Source organism: Canis lupus, chromosome 15 (assembly GCF_003254725.2).
Source record: "Canis lupus dingo isolate Sandy chromosome 15, ASM325472v2, whole genome shotgun sequence".
NCBI lineage: Eukaryota > Metazoa > Chordata > Mammalia > Carnivora > Canidae > Canis > Canis lupus.
The window spans coordinates 16,972,509-16,992,801 of NC_064257.1; the positions used below are offsets into that span (position 1 = coordinate 16,972,509).

Sequence of the window (20,293 nt, forward strand, 5' to 3'; positions counted from 1 at the left end):
CAGTGAATCGCCGGGACACCTGCACCCAGATGTTTCTAGCAGCAATATCCACAATAGCCAAACTGTGGAAGGAGCCTCAGTGTCCATCGAAAGATGAATGGATAAGGAAGATGTGGTTTATGTATACAATGGAATATTCCTCAGCCATTAGAAATGACAAATACCCACCATTTGCTTTGACGTTGATGGAACTGGAGGGTATTATGCTAAGTGAAATAAATCAATCGGAGAAGGACAAACATTATATGGTCTCATTCATTTGGGGAATATAAAAAATAGTGAAAGGGAATAAAGGGGAAAAGAGAGAAAATGAGTGGGAAATATCAGAGAGGGAGACAGAATATGAGAGACTCCTAACTCTGGGAAACGAACAAGGGTTGGTGGAAAGGGAGGTGGGTGGGGGGTGGGGGTGACTGGGTTATGGGCACTGAGCGGGGGCACTTGATGGGATGAGCACTGGGTGTTATGCTATATGGTGGCAAATTGAACTCCAATAAAAAAAATAAAATTTTTATGTATATGTGAAAAAAAAAGAAATATGGCTTCCATAATTTCATAATCAAGCAGGCTGTTTGCTGTAGGTTTTCTTAAATATGTTGCATAAGATTTTCAACAAATAAAATGAAAAGTTCCATTTTTTTAGTAAATTGTTGCTTTTAAAAATCATGAATGGAAAAAAAATCATGAATGGATATTAAATATTAACAATTATATTGTATGTGCACTTACACAGATAAAAAGGATGAAAATTCATATGTTTATGTTGAGGTGGTATAGCATATTAACTGATTTCAAATTATAAAACAACCTTGATTCCTGGAATAAATCCAACTTGGCCATGCTGTACTGTTCTTTGTATATGTTGATGGATTGGTTTGGGATTTTTTTTTATATTCATGAAAAATAATGGGTAATCATTTCTCTTTCTTGTGATATCTTTGGCAGGTTTGGTATCATGATTATGCTGGCCTCATAGAAAAATATTGGGAAGTACTTGCTCTTTTTTTTTAATAATAAATTTATTTTTTATTGGTGTTCAATTTGCCAACATACAGAATAACACTCAGTGCTTATCCCGTCAAGTGCCCCCCTCAGTGCCCGTCACCCAGTCGCCCCCACCCCCACCCCCGCCCTCCTCCCCTTCCACCACCCCTAGTTCGTTTCCCAGAGTTAGGAGTCTTCCATGTTCTGTCTCCCTCTGTGATATTTCCTACCCATTTCTTCTCCCTTCCCTTCTATTCTCTTTCACTATTATTTATATTCCCCAAATGAATGAGACCATATAATGTTTGTCCTTCTCCGATTGACTTATTTCACTCAGCATAATACCCTCCAATTCCATCCACGTTGAAGCAGTATTTGCTCTTTTTTGTTGTTGTTCTTTGTAAGAGTTTCTTCAAGATTAGTGTCATTTTTTCCCCTTACAAGTAGTTGATATAATTCTCCAATGATATGCTCTGGGCCTAGAGTTTTCTTTACAGATTCTTTTACAGATCCAATTTGTCTGGGAATTTGTTGGTTTCATCTATATATCCAATTTACATAAATTTGTTCATAATATCCTATTTTGATCTTTTTAAATTATATATAGGAGCTGTAGTAATATTCCCTTTCTATTCCTCGTACTGGTTATTTACCTTTCCTCTTTTTTTCCTTCCTTGATCAGTCATGTCAGGGGCTTGTCCATTTTGTGTTTTTAAAAAAGCTAAGTTTTAGGGGTGCCTGGCTGGCTCAGTTGGCAGAGCATGCAACTCTTGATCTCTGTGTTGCGAGTTCAAGCCCCACACTGAGGGTAGAGATTACTTAAACACACACACACACACACACACACACACACACACACACCAAGTTTTGGCTTTAATTATCTTCTATTGTGTTTATTTCCTATTTTGTTAACTTTTGCTCACATTCTTATTATTTCCTTCCTTTTATTTTCTTTGAAATTAAAAAAAATATTCATTCATTCATGAGAGACAGAAAGAGAAGCAGAGACATAGGCAGAGGGAAAAGCAGGCCCCTGCAAGAGAGCCTGATGTGGGACTCAATCCCAGGACCCCTGAGCCGAAGGCATATGCTCAATCATTGAGCTACCCAGATACGCCTATTTTCTTTGGATTTAACTTGCTGTTACTTTTCTAATTTCTTGAGATGGATGATTATATCACTGATATTCTGTCTTTTTTATATTTATAATATACATAGTTCAGGTTATAAATTTCTTTGTAGGCATAGCTTTATTGCATCCTCCATCTGTATTTTTTTAAATACTGCAGATGTAAATCTAACATATATCTCTGGTTAGAGACCAGGGTTATAAATACTTGCAAAGTTGTGAAACAGATGGTTGCTTTTCTGTACTGGTGAAGGGAGGGCCTCCCATGGAGGTACACATAGTTCTAGAAAGAGCATCAGAATCACCTGGTGTGCTTTCATCTGTATCTCCATAGTCACTTGAAGGCCAGTCACATTGTTGAAACTGAGGAAGCTCAGCAACTCAATAATGCTAGTGTTTTCATAGCACCTGCACTGATGCACCTATTATTTGCTAAACTCAATTGTCAGTTTTTAGTTTTGACAGGACTTGACTTTTATTTTTAAATTTTTTGAATTATTTTTTTGAGAGATATAGAGCATGTGTGTACGTATGCATGTGCACAAGTGGGGAAAAAAGGGAGCAGAGGGAGAGAATCTCAAGCAGATTCTCCCAAGAGCACAGAGCCCAACATGGGGCTTGATCTTATGACCCATGAGATCGTGACCTGAGCCAAAACCAAGGGTCAGATGCTTAGCCAACTGAGCCACCCAGGTGCCCCTCTCTGACCTTTAAAGCCACTGACTACTTTATCCTTTTGGGAATAAGTTCCTTAACTTCTCTGATACAATTCCTTGATTCCAAGTTCAAAGCCTGCCCTCATTTGCAGGCTTTCTCTTATCCAGTCCCTTAAATGTTGGCCACCTGTCTCCTGCCCAAGATTCTTCTCAGATTCCACACAGGCCCTTGGTGATGTAATCGATGTCTCTGATTTCCACTGCTGCCTAACCCCCTGAATCTTCATTTTCAGCCTAGACTTCTTTCCTGATCTCCACACTCATGTATCATACATCTTGGGTACATCAGACATAATATGTACAAAATGGAACTAAATATCATGCTTCCTTCTATCTGTACTACCAAGCCATGGTTTATTTCCTGACTCGTCTTTCACTTTCGCTCTTTTTAAAAAAGATTTTATTTATTTATTTGAGAGAGTAAGTGAGAAAGTGGCAGAGAGAGAAGGAGAAGTAGGCTTCCCTGCTGAGCAGGGAGCCTGACGTGGGGCTTGATCCCAGGACCCAGGGATCATGACCTGAGCCAAAGGCAACTGAGCCACCCAGGCACCGCTAGAGAAGTACCTTTCTAATCCAGTTACTTCCTTTCTTAAATCCTTTCAATTGCTTCCCATCACCTACAGACTAAGGTCCAATTTTTGGCATGGTACACACACTCTGATGCAGCCCACCTCTCCAGCCCCTTCCATCACTTCTGGAATGTGTCCCTGGTTCCAGCCATGTATATCCCAAACCACTATCCTATTTTATACTCCCATTCCATCATCTTTAACAGGCCATCCTGCCTACAATGCCTTTCTTTTTCAAGTGCTTTTTCTCTCCAAATTCTTTCACTGACTACTTCTTAGTCTTTCAACCTTTGGCCCCTCCGTTCTCCTGCTGCCTCACCTCCCCTCGGTCTAAAAGCTATTGGTCGTGATTCATAAATATCTCTTGTATCCATCTACTTCTCCCTATCTCCCACCTCCACCGTGGTCCAAAATAGTGTAGATATTCACAATACTCTCTTTACTATGTTCACCCTGTCTCTTTCAATACATTCTTCTTTCTGCAGCCAACGTAATCTAAAATGAAAATCTGGTCATATTATTCTCTGCCCTGAAAGTCTTCAGTGGTTTCAAGGAACAAGGAGGATAAACTATCTTTATTTTTTTTGTCCTTAAAAGGTCTGCAAAGTTCCATGCACGTGGGCCCCTGCCAACCTCAACAAACTCAGCTTGCTCCTGGGTTTCATCCTGATATCTATGTTCCAGCCCCACAGACTTTTCAGTTCCTCTGACAGCCATGCAACCTCTCATCCCAGGGTCTTTGGATTCCTATCTGCAATGATGATCTCTGCCAGCTTTGTCTGGTTAATACTTCCCTACTCCTTTAGGACCCAGCCTTTGTGAACACCCCAATCTAAATTATGCCAACTTTTTCATTATCGACTCTCATGACACCCCATGTTTTTCTTTCATTGCATTTACTGTGATTAGTAATTAGTCTGTGCTTTGTTTTATTGTCTCTTTCCCCAAGTAGACAGTGAACTCCCAAGAAGAAAGGAATCGTTTCTCTTTTGTTCACTCAGTGAGTATAGTGCTGGACTCTGTGACCCTCGTTTCTCTGGACACTGTTTACTCACTTACCTTCCCTGTGTGTCCTTTCAGGTTTGAGATGTTCTCCAGGCTTGTGGTGGAAAAAATGTGAATCACATTTCCATTGACTGCAGCGAATAGGTGACCCCCATTGCTAAAGGAACACTATGAGGAAACAAAGCAAGACAGCAAAAATGAAAGAGAGAAATGAGCAGTCTGCAGGTTACAGTCAAGAGCTCCTTTTCCTAGAGAGTTCAGGCTACAACCAGGTGCAGAAGTGGGAATTGGGGGAAGACACAGAAAGAACCAAGCACTGGCTGACATTTTGCTATTCCTGTAGCTCACTGGCCAAGATGTTGTCACGGCCACGTGCATGGACCATGAATCTGCTTGGATGGTAGAGCACAGTGCTCATTCTGTGTCTGTAGAAGTTTCACAGTGGGGAAGGGATTCCTGAACTATCTGGTTTCTGTGGTCATCTTAGGGAGAAATGTGATTGGCTGCTTACTGTCTCTCCCTGTTGATGTGTATATTCCCTGGCCCCTCTCAACCTCCAATTTCACCTTCCCAGCTGGGACTCTGAGTCTAAGATAAATTTCCTCTTTGATGCTTCTTGTTCCTCTGCAGTCACGGAAAGGATTAATCACAGGTGGGGTCTCACAAGGTTTGGGGCTCACTGAAATATCTTGATGAGTATGAGGAAAATGAGATAGAGCCATACACTCAAGGAGTTTGGTGAGAGAAGAACTGATCTTTTCCTTTTTCTTCTTTTAAAGCCACTGAAGTTCTCTAAGGCAGACTGGTCCCAGCTCACCAAAGTGTGTTAGTTCCTGATATTTCAACTCTGGTTTTATTTCTAGCATCTTACCTCTCTGCATCCTCTAACAGAATATTCTTTGAAAGAACGTATATCATCAATGAGTAGATTCATAAGGCGTAGCTTGTCAGCAAACCCTACTACAACGAAGTGTCCAGATGGATGAAGGCTGATTGTATATGCCTCCTCTTGGTATTCCTTAAATAGCTCCAATGTGCTGTGAGGAAGATCGATGACTGAATTAGAAGTCTAGCCTGCTAAATCCCTTGAGGCCTCCACTGTACCTGGCAAATATTTTTATCATAGCATTTGAGATACTTTATTGCTTAAAATGATTGGTTCCTCTTTTTTCTGTATTTTGATTATATGAGGAGAGTGTCCAAGCAGTGAGTAAGGAAAATTGAGGAAGTGATCAATGAGCTGTCTAGTGATGCTGAAGGAATGGCTCCAGTTTGAGTTCCCCAAATCAGAAGGATAGTGGTTTCTTTTCAGCAGCCCAGCAGCTATACGCAAAGACCAAAGATATTCCAGTGTGGGGCCAAACTAGGTTGGAGCTTCTCAGGGAGGCTATGCCAAGGGGATAAAGTACTAGGAAGTTAAGGGCGGCTAGAGGCAGTGATAAGGAGAAAGAGATGGAGTGTTTCCAGAGAGTTCCATGTGGCAGAAAGCACATCTAGTGGGAGGGATGCAATAGGAAAACTGGAAGAACATAGGAGGTTATATAAAAAGGTGAGATACTGGAGTGCTATCTTTATGTCCCTAGTGTCCAGCATGGTGTCTGACATGTGGTAAGCACTTAATAAAACACAAAGCAATTTTCTAGGCCAAGCACAGAGAAATAGGTAAGTTGATTGACTTGGTTTTTTAAAAAAACCTTTTCCAACTGAAAGCTTCTAAGTAATTACATTTTAAAACTCTAATTAAAATAATTCACATGAACAAATCTAACAACTGAAATCTTGCACACTACAGTAGTAAAGCCTTTCATCCTTACTTTGATTCATAATTCCAGATGCGAACGGATCGATCCAGGGAACAGGTGGCAATGAGGGGTTTGCGGATGCACGTAGATAGACCAGTGATGGATGCCGAGTGTAAGGGGTACATCAGATACTCGAAGTGAGCAGGCTCCCCCTGGAGAAATCACACACAGCGAGCTCTGGCACAGTGAGCAGAAGGCAGGCTGTGCACTTCAGCTCTCACTACTACCCAAGAACATTAGTTAGACCAAGTACACAGGAATCAGGCTGTAGCAAGACTGCTTGAACATCATGCATGCTTTCTGATGCCACTATTATTTTAAAATATTATCTTGATGGCAATAAAATATTTTATTCTATACATATACCAGATGTGGGCACATTTCAGTGGATTCCATTTTCTGTTATTTAGGAGTAACACTAGACTAAATACCCTTGTGTGTATGTCTGTGTACCTCTCTGATTACTTCCTTAGATCCTGCAGTGTGAGTGTCCAGGACTAAGCTTTTGAATGTGTAGGCATCCATTTCAAAAGACATCCATCTTGAATAAATGTGTTACCAGCTTCTGGCAAAGCCACCAAGGTAGTAGGCTACCCCTACCCATGGAGGTCTTTTTTCAGAATGCCCTTGATAACTTAGATACTGACTGCTTGAGTGATCCCACTTCTCCCTTCCTAGGGTCTCAATCCCACTCTTAGGCGTTTTTTAAAAAAGGATTTTGTTTATTAATGAGAGACACACAGAGAGAGGCAGAGACATAGGCAGATGGAGAAGGAGGCTCCATGGAGGGAGCCTGATACGGGACTTGAACCCGGGACCCCGGGATCACCTCCCCCGCCCCGACCCCGAGCTGAAGGCAGATGCCCAACCACTGAGCCACCCAGGTGTCCCCCACTCTTAGGCTTTAAATTATCCAACAAAGAGTAAACCTACAAAAATTCTAGATGTCTTACCCTCACAGCCTCATAAAGGCAAAACCCCATAACCTCCCACTAACGACTTCACGCTGTGACCCTACGTGTGCTGTGTACCCTCCAGAGCCTGAGTAATAAATTATGCTTCCCAAAGTTCCCTGTTGTTTTTTGCTGAAGTGCTTTCTGCAATCCTAATAAGAAGCAAAAGGTCCAGTCCAGCCACATCACTGGTCCTAGTGGGAGAAATGTCTGGGGGTTTGCTAGAAGTAGCATGGGCCTTGGCAAGTGCCTCAGGCATTCCCAGCCAATAGCATCACTATCAACAGGCTGAGACTGACAAAATGGACACATTTCTAGAAGTGGAATACTGGGGGAAGTGGTAATTCTAAATTCTAAAGGCCTTGATAGGTACCACCAAATTTCTCTTCAGAGAAATGGTGTTGCTCTGCCACCAGCAGCAGTGAGAGCTGGGTGAATGATTTGAAATGAAAATGTATCCTGTTATACATGTTGTGTAGGCTCCACATGTAATCAGGGGCATTAGAGCTGGGATACCTGAATGAGGAGTGATGGCTGAGAAAGTCAATGAGTTGCATATATTTTAGGTCTATTCACAAGTAAGACAAAGGCTGGGATGGAGATTCCCTCAAATCCTGGCCCTTTTCCACTTATCAACTTACCTGCATCTACTCACCCTTCCCTACTACCACAGAGGAAAGGCTCTGTGCTGAGATCGGGGGATGGGCCCAATTATTTCCATCCTTTTTCATCTCTTCAATCTCCCTGTCTCTACTGGTACATTCCTATCAGCTTTTAAGCACACTCAAGGCTCCCTTATCTTAAAAACAACAGCAGTTCTTTCTTCTTTTTTCTGCACCTCTGCCTGAGAAGCTGTACAATGATGGAGAATCAGACAAGCAGGCTTACCGATTTCACTTAGAATTCATGACCATAAACCTCCAATGGACGCAGTAACTCCACCATGTTTTTCAGTAAGTTCACTTTCTAAATCTCTAAGAGATACCAATTTTATATCATTTATTCTCTTTCCAGGTCTTCCAAACTCTCTTGCTCTGACTCTCATTCCCAAAGCTCATCTGACAAACTTGCCTCATATTTCCTTGATTTTCTATCTTTATTTTCTTTATTTTATATCTCAGGGGCAGAGTTGTAGACTGTCATACTCAATTCATGTAGAGTCAATTTTTATTTTATGTTTAGTTCATTCCCTTGTTCTTTAATTTTCACTCTTGTTCCCTTGTTATCAAAGGCACCAATGAATGTGTCTCATTTATATCCTTGGATATTTCTATATAGGGCACTGTGCTTCAGAGTGCATTCTGTAGTTTTACTTTTTCTCTCAACCATCTGTGTTGTCATATGTATAATCATCACTTCTAACTTAGGTTTGGTATTCTGTAGTATACATCCAGCTACTTCACTTCTCTAACACTCCCAGGAATGGACATCCGGGTTATCTTTAACTCTCCATTACTACGAACATTAAGGTGAACACTTTTGTGCATGTTCTTTGGTGGACTGGCATGATGTAGTTCCTGGTATGAATCCAGGGGCAGACCACTGAATAACAAGATGCATGCATTCTCTACTTGACCAAGAACTACCAGATTGCTCTCTAGAATACCTGTGCCAGTTTACACATCCATCATCATCACATTAGGATTCTCATTTTCCCTTGTTCTCAGAAATCTCTCATGGGATCTGACTTTCTAATTTCTGGTAGTGTGATAAAAATAATTCTTATAAAAAAGCCTCTCACTTGTGACATGCAAGAAATCATTACCTCACCACTCAAGCCATGCTCTCTGGCTGCTGCGGCCACCCTTGCCCTTACCTCTGGAGCACATTAAAGATCCCAAACCATGCTAAGTGAAAAGCGAAATAAGTCAATCAGAGAAAGACAACTGTCATATGATCTCACTCATATGTGGAATTTAAGAAACAAAACAGAGGATCATAAGGGAAGGGAGGGAAAAATAAAACAAGATGAAATCAGAGAGGGAGACAAACCATAAGAGACTCTTAATCAGAGGAAACAGACTGAGGGCTACTGGAGGGGAGGTGGTCAGAGGATGGGGTAACTGGGTGATGCATATTAAGGAGAGTATGTGCTGTAATGAGCACTGGGTGTTATGTAAGACTGATGAGTCACTGACCTCTACCTCTGAAACTAATAATACATTATATGCTAATTGAATTTAAATAATTAAAAAAAGATCCCAAACCATGACTGACTCCAAGCACTTAAATCAATAAAAAAGGAGAAATTGGGACGCCTGGGTGGCTCAGCAGTTTAGAGCATGATCCTAGAGTCCTGGGATTAAGTTCCACATCAGGCTCCCTGCATGGAGCCTGCTTCTCCCTCTGCCTGTCTCTCTGCCTTTCTCTCTCTCTTTTTGTGTCTCTCATGAATAAATAAATAAATAATCTTAAAAAAAAAAAAAGGAGAAATCTTTGAATTGAAGGCTGCACTCAATAAGGAAAAGAAAGAAAAGAAGGAGGAGACTGTGAAGAAAGTGATTGTTGCCCTGACTGTGGGGAAAGGTGTCAGTCTTCTCTTTCCAGGTGTGGTGAACTATATGCAAAGACAATCTGGAATTAAAGAAGCTCATGTATCTCTATTTGATGAACTACTTCAAGCTGTCAACAGCTTCATGAAGGACTGTGAAGATCCCTATCCTCTAATTTGGGCCTTGGCAGTCAGAACCATGGGGTACATCTGGGTGGACAATATTACTCAATATCCCTGTGAACCTCTCTGCAAGTCCTTGAAGCATGAAGATCCCTATGTTTGGAAAACAGCAGCAGCAAGTTTGTGTGGCAAAATTCCATAACACAATGCCCAAATGGTAGAAGATCAGGGAAATCTGGATTCTCTATGGGATCTCATACAGATTCAAACCCAATGGTGGTGGCTAATGCTATAGTAGCATTATCTGAAATCAGCGAATCTTACCTAAACAGCAACCTGCTTGATCTGAACCAACAGAACATCATTAAGCTGCTGACAACCCCAGATGAGTGCACTGAATGGGGCCAGATTTTCATCTTGGACTACCTAATTACAACCCTAAAGATGACTGGCACGTTAGAGCATCTGTGGGCATGTAACTCCTTGGCTATCTCCTGCCAGTTCAGCATTGGTGCTTTCAGTTAATGAAGTTTCTAGGGTTGTCACCCAAGGACTCTGACTACTGTAATATGCTACTGAAAAAGTTGGCCCTAAAAAAAAGAAAAAAAAAAAAGTTGGCCCTTCTACTTGTCACTTTGTTGTCTGAGGAGCCAGAGGTGTAACCCTGAGGCAACTTCAGCCACTTCACCCCACTCAATGTGCTTTTTGTAGGAGAGAGCAAAGCAAAGTTGCCAGATCTTCCTTGCAACATGGAAGGATATTCCCAACGAAAACCTCAGTTTTAGATTAAGGAATGTCATTAAAATACTGACACTAGCAAGTTGCAAAACAATAATGTTACACTATTGCCAAGAGGAATGTAGAAGGGCAGGACATGCTGTACCAATCCCTGAAGCTCACTGATAGCATTTGGATGTTAGCTGAGCTATCCAGCCAGGAAACCAAAGTTACATGCTATTATTGAAGTGCAGAGCTCCTGAAGTCTCAGTACATCTACAACAGCATTTTGAAAAGCTAATAGACTAGACTGGTCCAGTGCCATCCGGCCACCCTGTGACTGGTGCAAGCCAAGAACTCTAAACTGGAAGAAACTGTATTACTATGTAGAATCTGAACCCAAACACACTGAGGCTGCCCACCAAGGTAGTGATGAGTCTAACCTGTGCTAACATTAGGGCACAACCTGTTGGATAATTTTACCTTCCTGTGAACATTTGTAACCTCTGCTTCAATTACTTCCCACCTCTTGCCACCTGCTGCTGCTATTCAATTGTCCTTACTTATGAGTTACTCCATACCGCCAATGGCTCATATTTTGGAGTATAGTTTGATATTCTGTAATTGAAGGCTCATTTCAAAAGCAGAAAAAGACAAAAAATATTAAAGGAAAAGTGTCACTGAAAAGAAAAAAAAGATCTCAGACTTGTTTTAATTTGCATTTTTCTGCACCAGGTAACAGAAGTTCTTTGTGAGAGTGACCAGATATTGGATTTAACATACAAAGACTCCACAGCAGCCATTACAGATTAGAGAAGTAAAGAAACTTCTGATAACAATGTCCCATCAAATAGGGAACATCAAAAAGAGACAAAAATTGCTTAAAAAAGAAATTCATGGGGCACATGGATGACTCAACTCAACTTAAACGTTTCACTCTTGGTTTTAATTCAGGTGATGATCTCAGTTGTGAGATCAAGCCCCGAGTCAGGCTCCACACTGGAGCCTGCTTAAGATTCTCTCCCTCTCCCTCTGCCCCTTCTTCCCTCCCACCTCTGTTCATGTACACTGTCTGTCTCTCCCATTCTGTCTCTCTCATAAATAAATAAATAAATAAATAAATAAATAAATAAATAAATAAATATTGGAGGTAAAAAGTACAATAACAGGAGTGAAAAACCCACTAAAGGGACTCAAAAGTAGATCTGAATTAACAGAAGAAAGAATTAGAGAAGTTAATGACATATCAAGAGGATTATGCAATTTGAAAAACAGAAAGAAAAAAGAATGAAGAAAAATGAACAGAACTGCAGATAAATGTGGGGTAACATTAAACATACCAACATATGTACAATGGGAGTACCAGAGGGGAGGAGAGAGAGAAAGGAGCAGAAAAATATTTTAATAAATAATGACTGTAAACTTCCCAAGGTTACTGAAAAATAATGTACACATCCAGGAAGCTGAACGAACTCCAAGAAAGATAAACACAAAGAGATCCACAGACACATAATGGTAAAAATATCAAAAACTGAAGACAAAAAAAAAAAATTGAAAGCACCAAGAGCAAAATGATCAATCAAGTTGAAAGCAAGTGACCCAAGAGAGCAATATGAACTCACCAAAACCCACAAAGAACACCAATAAAGGCATCACGTCATTATAAAAAATAAGATAAACACATATTTCATCCCCACTCTTTTTTTTTTAAAAGATTATTTATTTGAGAGAGAAAGAGAGCACAAGTAAACATGCATGCACACAAGTACCAGTCCCACTCTTCTTTAACCTTACTTAAAAAGCTGCTGTATAAAACAATATGTATATTATGCATTGTTGGGTGCATGGAAATGTATTTGCCAATAATAGCACAAAGATGGTAGGTGGGAGCAAATTGTATTGGGCTAAGGAAGTGACTTATTTTTTAAAAAAATATTTTATTTATTTATTCATGAGAGACACACAGAGAGAGGCAGAGACATAGGCAGAGAGAGAAGCAGGCTCCATGCAGGGAGCCTGATGTGGGACTCAATCCTGGGTCTCCAGGATCACACCCTGGGCCAAAGGCAGGCCCTCAACCACTGAGCCACTCAGGGATCCCCTAAGGAAGTGATTTCAGGTAGTGATTCAAATCCACAGGGACAAACAAAAAGAACCAGAAGCAATGAAAATGTTCTAAAATTGTGGTAATGGTTGCACAACTCTCTGAATACACTCAAGACCACTGAATTGCATACTTTAAATATGTGAATTGTATGCCATATGAATAAATACCAGTATATATTCAATAAAACTATTATTTTAAAATACAGATATAGTGAAATGAAGGCACATCTGCACCCCAATCTTCCTAGCAGCAATGTCCACAGTAGCCAAACTGTGGAAAGAGCCAAGATGTCCTTCTACAGATGGACGAAGAAGATGTTGTGTACACAATGGAATATTACTCAGCCATCAGAAAGGATGAATATCTAGCATTCACATCAACATGGATGGAACTGGAGGGTATTACACGAAGTGAAATAAGTCAATTGGAGAAAAACAATTATATGGTTTCACTATGTGGAATATAAGAAATAGAGCAGAGGACTGTAAGGGAAAGAGGGGAAACTAAATGGGTCTTAAAAAAATCAGAGAGGAGGTGGGCACTTGATGGGATGAGCACTGGGTGTTATTTTATATGTTTGCAAATTGAACACCAATAAAAAATAAATTTTAATAAAAAAAATCAGAGAGGGAGACAAACCATGAGAGACTCTTAACTCTGGGAAGCAAACTGAGGGTTGCTGAAGAGGAGGTGGGTGGGGGATGAGGTAACTGGGTGACGGGCATTAAGGAAAGCTCATGATGTGATGAGCACTGGGTGTTACAAGCAACTGATGAATTACTGAAAACTACATCTGAAACTAACGATGTACTGTATGTCGACTAACTGAATTTAAACTAAAAAAAAGAACTATCATTTAAAAGAAACCACCATTACTGAGAAAGATATGTTAACATCTCTTACTATGATTGTAGATGGTCTATTTTCCTTGCTGTTCTGTCAAATTTTGCCTCATATATTTGGAGTGCATGCTATCAGATACATACAGTTTTAAGACCGCAATATCTTCTTAATGCAGCGAACCTTTTAGAAGTTCAAAGTGATTCTTTTTAATAGTGGTGGGGTTTTTTTTTTTTTTGCTGCAATGTCTGCAGTGTATTCATGCTATCTTTCCTTGTTATTTAAGAACAAAAAAGGAAAAACACACTTCTTGATTTATACATCTTTGTGCACACGAGCATACGTCTTTGTGCAACGTCTATGGTAGGTTGAAGTCTCTTAAGTGCAACTGCAGGGTTAAAGGAGATGTACCATTTAAACCTGACAGACAACTGCAGTGTGTCCCCCAAGGAGGCTGCAGCCAACCGCCATCCCACTGAGGAGAGCAGAGTGCTTCTACAGCGAAATCTTAAGATTGGAGTTTCTTTTGCTCTTATGAAAGGGCTGAATGAGCCATGCTCAGCAAATTTAGAGTAAGACTTGGCCCCCAGGGTAGCCAGTCGTTGCTGGGGAAGACTTACCTTGCTGATCTCTGTCAGGGACATGGTGATGCTGTAGAGTTGGTTCTTGCTGGTGCTGGCAATCAGGATTTCCTCTGAGGGACTGAAGCACATGCAGAGGATGTCCTGTTTGTCAGACTGACTTGGCTCGTTGCTCTGCGGGTCCAGAGGAATCTGCCCAAGAGGCAAGGCAGTTCTTAGTGATGTCCCCATGTTGCCAGACGGTGCGTCCCGGGGCTTTCAGAGTTCTTGCGGATACTTTTAGCTTGCAGACTCCCAGACCAGTATGGTTGCAAGGATCCTCCTCAGATGGGGAGAAGGGAGGGCCCTGAGTCCCTGTGTGTCACCTTTCAGTGATCAGCGGCTGACCGAGAGACAGCAGCATGTGTAAAAATGATCACTCTCCACATCTCGGTTTGAGGTTCCCCCTGAAGATGAGTGTTGGTTTAAACCCCATTCCTGCCCATCTGTCAGAATCTCAGTGCGGGAGCCACCTCATCAAGTGCAGCAATGCGCACTTCGGGCCAGCAGAGGGGAAGGTCGCAGTCCCTCTTCCATATGGGGAGGTGACAGGGCAGGGAAAAGAGAAGGGGTCATACAGAAGCCCAGCCTGTCGTCTCTGGGAGGGCCTGGACTTCTCAAGTCGACATGATAATGTTATATCCCCTCCTCCCCACCCCAGTGCTCTTCGTCTGCTGACAACCAGACTTCTTGAAAGGCTGGCCTGCACATACCACCCCCTTGGTTCTTAATTCCTCCTACTACATCACTTATTGAAATGTCCTCATCAACCTTGGAAATTTCCTTATCACCAGAGCCAGAGGCTCCTGCTCAATCCTTGCCTTCTTGACCTTCCTAGATCCTGTAGTGGTGATGGCAGTACCTGCCTCCCAGGGGCCAGGACACCAGGCTCTCAGTTTCTCCCCTTGGCCTGGAGGTCTGTCTTCCTGTACACCTGCTCCTCCATCTTCCCATCGTCAACCCCCCCGGCTCTGCAAGGACGGTGAGGGCTCTGGGAGGGAGAAGCGTCCTGCCTCGCCCTGCCTCACCCTGCCCTGGGCCGGGTGGGCCCCCACAGCACCCCAATGTGCTTGCCAGGGAGCTGCCCTCTGCTCCACATTCATCACACTGTGTAAAGTAGGATGGGGAAGCCACAGGCCAAGGACCCTGTCAGTGTCCCAAGGCCTGGCACAGTGCCTAGCGCAGCGCACTGCTCAAAGAGGAAGCACTGCCTTGCTCTTCTCTTCCAGAGACAGTGAGGTCCTTGGGGAAGTGGCCGTGGCTGATTCAGCTATCTCAGCATCCAGCATGGAGCCTGGGCTGTGGTAGGCATGCAACAGCCGTTTGTTAGATGAGAAGTGAACGGTCACCACTTCTCAGCATCTGCCGGGTCCTCATTCGGTCTCAGACTCTACACTAGGAAACGCGAGATTTTGTCCTCAGTCCTCTTTTTCTCTGTCTCTGTTTTATCTGTCAGTGATTCTGTCTAATACGAGGGTTTCGACGAAAGCAATGTAATCATTGCTTACATACAGTGAATGTAATCACAATGATAAATCCTTAAAATAGTAAAAACAGAGCATCAGCTCTGTGCCAGACACCAGCTAAGGACTGTGTATGTGTGTCTGTGTGTACGTACTGATCTCACTCCCAAAGTCTAACCCACATTTCCAGCTGATTCACTTTACTCTAGTGTCTGGCCAAATGTCAACTTCCTCAAGGAGGCCTACCAGAGCCACTGTCTCTAGAACAGAACCCCCTCTCACTCCCTGTCCTTTTCCTGGCCTTCTCTTCTTCACAGCGTTGATCCCCGGGGGTCAATCAGTTAATATTTGTTTGTTTGCCTGTTGGCTGTGTTCTTTGGACAGAATTTTTAATGTGCCTGCTTCCCTACCGCATCCCCAGCCCCCAGCATAGAACCTGGCACCTGGTAAACCCTCAGTGTATATTTGTGAAGTGAATAAGCAAACAAAAGAATGAATTGCTTTGAAAGCAGGCGGTGTAAATTCATAATAATTCCCCTTGGTTCCCATTCGCCTTGCTCTTACCCCCGATTTTCCTACCTCTGGCATCTTTTCCCCAGGCATCCAGTCCCAAAGCTGAGGCATCATCTCTGAGAGCTCCTTATCTCCAGCTGTCCACGTTTACTCAGGGCAAGTTCTACAGGCATAACCTCCACAAAGCTCTTTCCCTTCCCACCTTCCCTGCCATTCACTGCCGTGACAAGACCTCACCACTTCTTGGCCTGAGTGACAAAGCCACTTAACTGATTCCTAAGCATGGCAATAGTACTTGCTCTCACGGGTGGAGCACCAAGCACAGCACACATGATTCACTCAGGTCTGGTTCATCCTTTGATAACCACCAGGGATGGGCTACTTTCTCGGTGAAGAAAGAGAGGTTGTGCTGGATTCAGCAACGCATCTCGAGTCACTCCGCCAATAAGGGCAGAATCAAGCCTGGCTCTTGCAGTGTTTGTAGCCACCGCACATCTAGTGCCTCCAAATACCGCCCCCCCCCCCCCCAACTACACACCATAGGCAGATTGCTTTTCTTAAGTGTAATGCTTCTCCGCTCAAAAACAGGCCGTCTGAATCATACACATGCTCCCCAGGCTGGCATTGGAGATCCTTCACCGGCCTCAGCTCCCATCTTGCTCTTTCGAGTGATTTCAGTTCCTGTCCCCCGGGGGGGAGCAGAGTATCTCCCAGATACACCACCTGCTCCTCATCCATGGTGCCTCTGCTTTACCTGTTCCTCCCACCTGCAATTCCTAACCTGTTCCCTCCTGTCAATCGTTACCCTTCCTCTAGGGCCCTACCCTAAAGATAACCACCAAACACCCAGAGCCCACCTGGATCTTCCCCAAGCACAGACGATCTCTCTTCATAGCAGTTTGTATCCCTGATTCCACAAACATTTGCTGAATGCTTCCTATGTGCCAGTATATGCTTGACATTAAATATCAGTATATGTCATAATACAATTTTTTACGGGAGCGCTAAGCCTCAAAGAGAAAATCTAATTTGCCAGAGTTCTCTTCCAGAATTCAAATCCAGATCCTCCCAATTTTAAACCCCACTCTGGCCACCCCGTCCTAAAACTCCCCACGGCAAAAATGGCTCAAGTCCTCGTTTCCACTCAGCGCAACAGCTCTCTCCTCCCAGCAAACTCCCCGCCAGTGCTCTGCTGCTGGAGAACACGTGCCAGGAGGACCCCAGTTCTGCTTCTTCCTCCCCTCCTTACCCGAATTTCCCTGCTCTCCCGGTAAAAATCCTTCTCTTCCATCTTCTCAAACAGCAAAACTCTCCCTGGCCCAGCAGAACAGGCAAATCCCTTTGAATAGGCTGCGATGGCGAACACCTGGGGTAAGACCAGCTGGCTGTGGCCACTGGCCAATATGACTTGTTCATGGGAAGGGACCGGGGAACTGATGGTTGGAAATTCAATCAGGCTGGAAAGAGAAAATAGCATATAAAGTTTACGGAGACAATCCCAACGAGGTGAGTCCAGCTAGGGATGAGAAAGAAGGGCTGGCTGTCTTTGGGGGTGGGAGAAATCGCCCACTGTGAGCCCCAGAGCCAAAATGCTACCCTTGGGCCTTGGACTGGTACACAAACTCCAAGGAGAGATTCACCACCCTGTGCAGTCACTATTATTACTGTGGTTGTTGTGTGCATTGTCATCCTCCTTTTGTTTAAGAAAAAGTGGCTCAGAGAGTTTTCTGAGATATGCAACTGGTAAGTGGGAGGGCTGAGATTTGAATCCAAGGTTCCATTTCCTTCCTTCCTCCCTTTCTTCTTTCCCTCCTTCCTCCCACATTACAAATATTTATTGGAATTACACTGTGTAAACAACTCTGTGAAACAATAGAAGTAAGATTGGCACAGTTTCTGCCCTCAGAAGCTTAGAGTCTAGGGGACAAATGCTAAGGACAGTTAGGGAGCAGGTGGGTGGGATGGGAGCAGCCAGTCAGCGGTAACAGGGTTTCAGAGGACAGTTACAGAAGAGGTATACCCATCTGAGATGAGCAGAGGCTGAGAGCCCTCAGCTGATCTGATGAACAAACATGAGTACGTCGGTATGTGAATGTGTCCAGAGGAGTGGGATAGGAGGAACTACTTGTGATCAAGCCCAGAAGCAAGAGTCCGAGAGACATATGTGGGAGATAGAGGCAGGAGCCAATGCTCCAGACGTAAAGATGGGTCAAAGCAGCAGGGATATGTGGGCCAAGTTCAGGAATCTGGGCTTTATTCTTAGAGCACTGGACCCACTGCAGGATTAGGAACACGGCAAACTGGAGGGCAGAGGGACTCATCAAGAAGCTCCTAATAGAATCATGAGCGGAAAGGAGAGGTCATGGCTGTGGGGTTCGGTGAAAAATGAACTGGAAGTTACCAAGAAAGAAGGATCTACCATATGCCATGTGCTGGAGGGCTGAGGCTCCAGGGCCAGGCAGACAGGGCTACGATCTTAGGTGAGTCACTTAACCTATTTGAGCCTCACTGTTCTGTCTATAAAATGGGCATGACGATAATATATACCATATAGGGAAAGACTCAAATGAGAATACATATGAAGTGCTTAACACAGTATCTAGGACATACGATGGCACATTCTAATATGTGTGAGATATGACTATTATTGACCATAGTAGAGGTAAACTTGACCTGAGCCCCCACTTTGCCCCATAGGCTTTTGTCAGATTTACCTACAACTTCCCTGCACTTCTTTGTGGGTCTGCTGGCTCCTTCCAAATTGTGAGGTCCTTGAGGACCCATGTCCCCAGCACCTAGCAAGGTGCCTTGCACACTGCAAGAACTTGGTGGCCAGTTATTGAATTGAATCAGAAAATTAGGCAGCCACTAGAAAATGTATGTTTGAAAATCTGCAGTTTTGAAGACCGGTCAAGCTGAAGTGCCTAAAAAATGAGATTACATATATAAATAAAAAGAAATGTATCTAGGCTGGGGTCATAGGTGTCAAATTTGTGCGTAAATATAGACGAACATGAGAAAGGCAGAGGGAAGGTGAAAAGAGTCGATTTTAAGGTTGAGGGGTTCTGAGTGACTGTAAAAAAATATGGTTTTTGGTATAATGCTATTGGGATGATGAGCATATTTTCACAAGAGCACCAGTGCAGAGGGATGTTATTACCTCTCCGATTCCTGGATGTTCTCCAGGTTCTTGGTCTCGCTGGTGGGCTCCTTGACCATTATACTTGTCTCCCAGCGTTGGTCTCCAGATTCAAAGAGGAAGAGCCTGCCTGTATCAGTGCCGACAATGATCTTGTCCTCAGACACCCAGGTGTGGGCTAGAAAGTTTTGGGGTTCTCCCCTCTGAAAATTGATTTGCTTCAGAGTTCCCTCGGCAAAACGGAGCAGCTTAAACATCCCATTTCCAGTGACACAAACCTGAGTGTTATCCTGGGGATTGAAGCTCACCTGTAAAATATGAAAGGATAAAACTAATCTTGATGGAATTACTTCTCATTCTATGAATGAATATTTATTTCAGGTAGCTCAGCATATCCTTTAAACATCACTAAGTCATGATAAATTTTGATATCATATTTGATAAGAGCACAGATTCACTATATTTGTAGGACCCATGCATCGTAAGCTAGGAAACCTACAGAAATCATTTTACAAAGGCCAAAAAGAGGATAAGCAGATCTTGACAAAATGGAATGAAGGCTCAGCTGCAAAAGGAGGGTTTACGTGCCCTGTCCAGGGGGAAAGGGACCACATCAGTGAGAGCTACACAGTCTCATCAGCAGTCAACCTACTAGATGGTGAGCAACTGACCGGCTGTAGTTTCTTCATTTCTGTATTCCTGAGGCTGGATTCATAGTAGGCACCAGGTGTTTACTGAATCTATTGGAGAGGATGTACTCTACTCTGAATAGGGATGCTGGACCCGACCTCACCAAGGTGAAATAATCTTCCAGTTCTCTCTGCTTTTGATCTGAGTCTGTGGCCACCAAGTATGCTCTGATTACTAGTTTCACCTCCCAGGTTCTCGATCACTAGGGAAGAACTACACCAGATAAATGATACGAGCGTTCTGGTTGTCACCTGCTGGGTTATTCACCAGCCTCTCGTGAGAATAAGGGAATCCATTCCTGGGACACTGACTGGCTAATATCTTTGAACATGAGCCCATCTGAGTCCTCGAACTTGTAGAGCTGAGTGCCAGATCCTAGCCTGAGGTGACTGCACCAAGATAAAACCTCCTTGGGACCCACTGCCTAAGCAG

At 43.1% G+C, this 20,293-nt stretch overlaps 1 protein-coding gene across 5 annotated transcripts in view; it reads right to left on the minus strand.

The window, feature by feature from the left end:
- Window positions 1–20,293, minus strand: part of CFAP57 (cilia and flagella associated protein 57) — a 73,651-nt gene that overhangs the window by 47,364 nt on the left and 5,994 nt on the right. For 4 of the 5 annotated variants that reach the window (XR_003125360.3, XM_025420460.3, XM_025420463.3 and 1 more), the window contains 6 exons: window positions 19,193–19,479; window positions 17,282–17,489; window positions 14,057–14,209; window positions 6,218–6,357; window positions 5,275–5,440; window positions 4,458–4,571 (listed from right to left, as the gene is read on the minus strand). Coding sequence is in view for 4 of the 5 variants with exons in the window: in XM_025420460.3 (XP_025276245.3) it covers window positions 4,458–4,571; window positions 5,275–5,440; window positions 6,218–6,357; window positions 14,057–14,209; window positions 17,282–17,489; window positions 19,193–19,479 (1,068 nt within the window). In the remaining variant the exon portion in view is untranslated. The remainder of the gene's footprint in view (window positions 1–4,457; window positions 4,572–5,274; window positions 5,441–6,217; window positions 6,358–14,056; window positions 14,210–17,281; window positions 17,490–19,192; window positions 19,480–20,293) is intronic. The other variant, XM_025420462.3, reaches the window with a different exon arrangement.